At 52.7% G+C, this 6,000-nt stretch overlaps 1 protein-coding gene across 3 annotated transcripts in view; it reads right to left on the bottom strand.

The window, feature by feature from the left end:
* The window catches only part of Zdhhc14 (zinc finger DHHC-type palmitoyltransferase 14), a 268,390-nt gene extending 262,608 nt beyond the window's left edge, over positions 1-5,782 (bottom strand). Inside the window, exon 1 of one of the 3 annotated variants that reach the window (XM_032894755.1) lies at positions 4,645-5,782. In XM_032894755.1, the coding sequence (XP_032750646.1) occupies positions 4,645-4,889 (245 nt within the window). In that variant the 5' untranslated portion in view covers positions 4,890-5,782. The remainder of the gene's footprint in view (positions 1-4,644) is intronic. The other 2 variants (XM_032894752.1, XM_032894754.1) reach the window with 2 other exon arrangements.
* Between the last annotated feature and the right edge of the window lie 218 nt (positions 5,783-6,000).

Genomic DNA, 6,000 nt, shown 5'->3' on the forward strand with positions numbered 1-6,000 from the left:
GGTCGGCAATGCTCACTGCTCTTTTCAAATCCCGTTCTGTAGCTGTGAGGATGAACGTATTGCAGCCTTTGAAGAGACCCTTAGTAAGTATGAGAGTGGCGAGATGTCTCGACAGCCAGCGCTGCTGCCGTCAGCGTCCCTTCCTCCCCAGCTACGAAATGGTGTCACTGGTCACCATTTCACTGGTCAGCGCTCCCTATGTTCAGTAAAGCCTGCCAAGAAGATCCAGCCCTGACCTGTTTGGAAAGAGTAAAGTTTTACATCTGCTTGCTTCTGGCAGCTTCCTTGCTGCTTTACGGTTCTAAGATGAGAGCTCGGAAGTGGAGATGGAACCAGGGAGCAGATTGGGACATTTCCTCGGGCACCCCTGTAAGCCTCCCACTCTGAGGGGTAAGATGGAGGACCTTGCTTACACAGGCTCAGGGGACTTTTATAATGGCCGCTGCCCTCATGAGGGACTACACAGCACCTCACTTCTCAGTATCAATAACGCTGGTTTTTTTTAAATATTTATTTATTATATATAAGTACACTGTAGCTGTCCCAATACAGATGGTTGTAAGCCACCATGTGGTTGCTGGATTTGAACTCAGGACCTCTGAAAGAGCCGTCAGTGCTCTTAACCACTGAGCCATCTCTCCAGTCCCCAATAACGCTATCTTAACACTCTTGCTTATTAACCTGCATGCTCCTTAAAGGCTCTCAAAGGACAGGCAGGGGTCCTTGGGAGGTTTATTCTAACAATATATATGGCTCCCTCTCAGTCACTACCCTAAGAATAGTTTCCCACTTAATTCAACATTTAAAGGTAGATGTTATAAATCCCACTTTATAGATTTCGGAAGTGAGGTGTACGAGTTGGCCTTCGTCTTCAACCCGACATAGACTAGAGTCTGTTACTGTGATAAGACATGCTAACCCAGTGGTTCTCAGCTTTCCTAATGCTAAGCCTATCCTTTAGTGCAGTGCCCCGTGTTGTGGTGACCCCTGCTCCCAATCATAAAGCTATTTTCATTGCTATTTCATAACTGTAATTTTGATACTGTTATGAATCATAATATAAATAAATACCCATGTTTTCCCATGGTCCTTTGGGGGGGTTGCGACCCAAAGGTTGAGAACCACTGCTGAAAGCACCTTTGGGAAAGAGTTTACTTCAGAAGCTTACACTTCCAGGTTACAGTCCATCACTGAGAGAAGCCAACATAGAACCCGATGCAGAAGCCATAGAGGAACATTGCTCACTGGTTTGCTTAGCTACCTCGGCTACACAGCCCAGACCTACTTGCCTAGGGATTATGCCACCCACAGTGGGCTGAGCCCTCCTACACTGTTAACCAAGATAATATTTCACAGACAAGGCCACAGGTCAAGGTGATTTGGGCAACTCTTCAATGGAGGTTCCATTTTCCCAGGTGACCCTCAGTGGTATCAATTTGGTGGTGGTGGTGATGGTGATGGTGATGATGATGGTGGTGGTGGTGATGATGATGATGAATCTCACCAATGCAAAGCTTATAAAAGATAACCAGTTATTGAGGGTCGTGCTGTTGGAAAACTGTCTAGGACATTCTGTTTCTAAGCAGATCCTATACTTTGCTGAGGACAGGATGGGTGAACCTCAGGAGAACTAACTGGCTGTGTACTCAGCAACCTTCCTGCGGCTAATGTGATCTCTCCCTTCATCTCTCTCGTGAGAATAATCATTTTTACTCTTTAATCTCCAGGGGCTGAAGTCACCACCAACACCTGTTGCTGGGTTCTGCTGAGTTCACTCCTCTCCGCCCAACTTTCTAGTTCATCTGTTCAAGGGTGAGAATGAGGAGGGCCAAGAGCGGATTTATATAACAGCATCGTTGGGGGTGGTAGGAGACTGGGCCTTGCGGTGGGTGGGAATGGGTCTAGTCGGGTCCAGTTCTGTCTGTCTGCTTCCTAGCTGCCATGAGGTAAGCAGCCTTCCTGGAGTGCATGGCCCTGCTGGTATGTTATCCTTCTGTTCCTTAGGCCATAGTGAAGCCTCCCAAACCGTGAGCCAAGATACATCTTTCTTCCCTTCGAATATTTTTCTAGGGTATTTGATCCTAACAACGAGTCTAACAGATCTGTTAGCTACTTGTGCATGAAACCAAACAATCAAACCAGGGAACCTCAGGGTATGTGTCCAACCAGTAACTAAAGAATGACGGGAGGAAAGACAGATAGAAGCAGGCAATATTGGTATCGTGTGTGTGTGTGTGTGTGTGTGTGTGTGTGTGTGTGTGTGTGTGTGTGTGTGCGTGTGTGTGCGTGTGTGTGTGCGTGTGTGTGTGCGTGTGTGCATGTGTGTGTGTGTGCGTGTGTGTGTGTGTGTGTGTGTGTGTGTGTGTGTGTGTGTGTGTGGTTTTTGAGTCTCTGGCAAATGAACTTGGTTAGAGTAATTTGACTTCATTCTGTCACTATCGATGATTAAAGATTATAAGGATGTTGGCACCCAGGATAAAGCCATGGAACACAGTGGCGATGTCTTACCAAACCATAAGGATCCAAGGTTTAGTGAACCTATGATACTTCTCAACTGAAGCAGAACGCTAGGAGGATCCTCCTGCTTTCTAGAAACTTCAAACTGCCACGGGGGAGAGAGAGCATGCTCGCCCGTATACACCCTGATTCCCACAGAGCAGACCTAAGGACAATGCTGCAAATAGGATCTAATAAGACCCCAGTGCCCACATTTATTCCTACCATCATCTGCTAGCACAGCACTGGTGCAACAATGGATCGTAATAAGCTGTAAGTGAGGGCTTTGGGGGAACTCTTGGGAAAGGACACACATGTGTGCACACACACATACACACAGAGAGAGAGAGAGAGAGAGAGAGAGAGAGAGAGAGAGAGAGCAAGAAATAAAAACAAATGTATGATGACTTGGTTAGAAGATATATTGGAACAGGAAAATAAGAGCATAATAATGGGGTGGGGTGGGGTGGGGGTGGGCACACCTCACGGTGAAGACTTGGATACACATCAAGAGTCTTATTCACCACCCTAAATGCAACACACTCACAACCGAAGTTCTGTCACCGGATCGTGGTGGCTACCTGATTTTTCTCTACTCTTAGAACCACTAAAAAGAGTTAACTTGCCAATAGGAACCTGCTCGAAGCATTTTGTGCCAACTGAAGCAGTGACTCCTCTCCAGCCGAAGTCGCCTGTGACAACAGCCACCGCAGAGGAGATGGCACTTCTGCTAAACATGTGGCGCCTTTCCTCCCACCTCGGTGTTGGTGCCGAAGCCAAATGAAAGCACATCAGGAGCCCCCGTCCCCCTCCTCCAGGTTCCACTGGTCCAGTCAGCTGGCTGCCTGGCTGGGGACCCAGAAACAACAGGAGCCCCACAGATTACACCTCTTTGGCACTCTTCACGCAGTTCATGCCCCTTCTCTCCAGCCCATGGGTCCCACATAGATGCCGCCCGTTCAGTCTCCAACACCCACAGAAGGTGACCTGTGAGACACCTGGGCAATCGGGAGTCAGAATGGAGGATTGGGGCTGTAGGTGATCAACAAGCAAAACGGGGGGCAGGGAGGGGGGGTCAAAATCAGAGCCTAGTACTTGTTAAAGACAAAACTAAACAGAGTAGGTTTTAGATAACCCTAACCAGAAGAAGCTGCAGGGACCGAAGGCATTTACTGTGCCTTTAATAGCTGGAATATGGGCAGCTTAAATAAATTCTGCCCATAAACATGTTCCTTTTTTAAAAGTTTGAATCGAGACTTTAACTTTTGTTGAGCATAGAATGAGGGAGGGGCAAGAAGCTGTAGATGTTGGATCTAATCAGAGTGATTGATAGCGACCCGGAATAAGGCTAAACTCTTTACCTAGGGGCTACTAATAAGGAAGGCCTGTCTTCAGAGGGCAGGGTGTTGCTATGACCAATTGGATTTTCCTGAAGACTCACATGCAGTTGTAGTCCCCAACCCTCTCGGCCCCCAGGATAGAGTCCAACGTGTTGTTTCTGGAATCAGGAGCCATGTGGTGTCTGGATTTCTTTCCAAACCTTACGTCTTTCACCTATTCCCAAATGATCTACTGTGGGTATTTTCTGGGGAAACTTCTACGAAAGACAGTACACTCCACCCTTGGTAAGACTGTCAATCAGGAGGACAAGGAAATGAAAAAGTGAAATTACCCACGCAGGACACTGTAGGTAATCAACACTTTCGACCTAAAATAACTAAAAGCCAGCAAACTAGGTCTAAGAAGAAGCCTCGAACTTCCTTTGCGTGGGTGGGGTGGGGGCCACGGGGGGCGGGGATAAGGACTAAGTCTATCTCTATCTTAGAAATCCCCACCCCACCCCACCTCAGAAGGCTGCACCTGGGCTGATGTGCTAGTTCCAAACTCAAGAGAGTCCACCTGCCTGGTTCTTGACACTGCTCTGGAGCCAGTGACCTAGCACAGCTTACATGTGCCCCTCTCTCCTCTTCCTTACTCCCAGGATACAGGCCCTGAAAGGCGTTATTTCAGGGGGCTGAAAATCCCTTAAAGGGAGAACAGGGAAAGCGGGCTGACATTATATAACAACATACACCAGAAAACGAAAGTCATCAAAGTAGGGGCATGAGAAGGCGAGGGGGAGCACGGCATCTGGAAGCTGTCACTTACTCGAAGGCGAAGAAGAGTCCACTAGTGACCAGGATGAGGATGAGCGTCAGGTAGAAAACGCCGGTCTGCCGGGCCATCATGATCCTCCCGTTGCAAAAGAACTTGTTTCTTCCCGGGAACACCTCCCATTTCCTCCGGGCTGCGATTTTCTTCTTCTTGTGGGGAGACTCCATGGGGGAGGAGCTGTGGGTGCTGATCTGACTGTACTCGCAGTCTTTCATGGGCCCGCCGCCGCCGGGAGGCATCCACGAGGGCAGCCGGCTGGGGGGGCGCACACCCCAGAAGCCCCCCCGGCCGCGCGGGTCCCGCCGAGCCACGCCGCCGCTGGCCACCCGGCCTGCCGCCCGAGCCGCGGCGCTGCGACCCCTAAACGGGCTCCCGGCTCGGCGACAACTTTGCCGAGGACACCCAGGTTAACCCCTTGGACAGCCCAGCTGTCATAGCAGAATCCGCTTTCAGGAGGGACGGTGTTGGTCCGCAGTCCGCGGCAGCGGTTCTCCGTGGCTTCCAGTCCGTGGATCGGGGCTGCAGGACCCCGCGGGGCGCGGGGGACCGCTCAGCAGACACCCAGATGGCGGTGCGCCTGGCTCCGCCACCCGAAAGCTCTAGGCTGCGCCTGGACTCCGGCCCGCGGGTCCGCGATCGCCGCGCCCTTAGGGGACACGAGGCAGCGGACCCACGCCGGCTCCCTCCGGAGCCACTTCTGCTCCTCGGCCAGGTGGTTTCTACTCTTTCCTGGTGACGGATCCTCCCAGGAGAGAGCGCTGCAAACTGGGCGGCAGCTCGCGGCACCGGCAACCCCTCCCAGGGGTGGGGATAGCCACGCGCGTTCTTCTGTCAGGAGCTGCTCCGTAGGAGCCGGGGCGCTGCCCGCGCTGCGACCCCGCGTCCACGAGCCGAGCAGCCGCGCTGAGTCCGCGGCCCCTACGCGGGGCTAAGGCCGAGGGTGGAAGCGGCGGCGGCGGCTCCCGGGGCTTCCTCGGTTCCTTCTGTCCGGAGAAGCCAAGCCTAGTGCGACGAGGGCCGCCGGAGGGCCGCGGGGACACTGCCACAGACACTTGTTTGCAAGGCTCAGCCCCGGCGCGCGCGGCGCTCGGAGCAGGTCCGCCTCCTCGCGGCCCGGTGGGCGGTGACACCCGCGCCTCACGGCCGGGCTCCTCCTCCTGCTCCTCCTCCTCGCCAGCTAAGCCAGGGCACCGGATCCTTTGGGTCCCTGCCCTAGTCCCCCTCCCCCCCACACCCCATACCCCGAGCCAGAGCTCTAGGCTCGAGGACTGTGAGGGCCTGGCGCGCCCGGAGAAAGGCTCCTGGCTCCCTGGTGACATCCTTCACCCCAGCAGCGACCAGTTCGTTGCC

This window comes from Rattus rattus, chromosome 2 (genome assembly GCF_011064425.1).
Source record: "Rattus rattus isolate New Zealand chromosome 2, Rrattus_CSIRO_v1, whole genome shotgun sequence".
NCBI classification, from domain to species: Eukaryota; Metazoa; Chordata; class Mammalia; order Rodentia; family Muridae; genus Rattus; species Rattus rattus.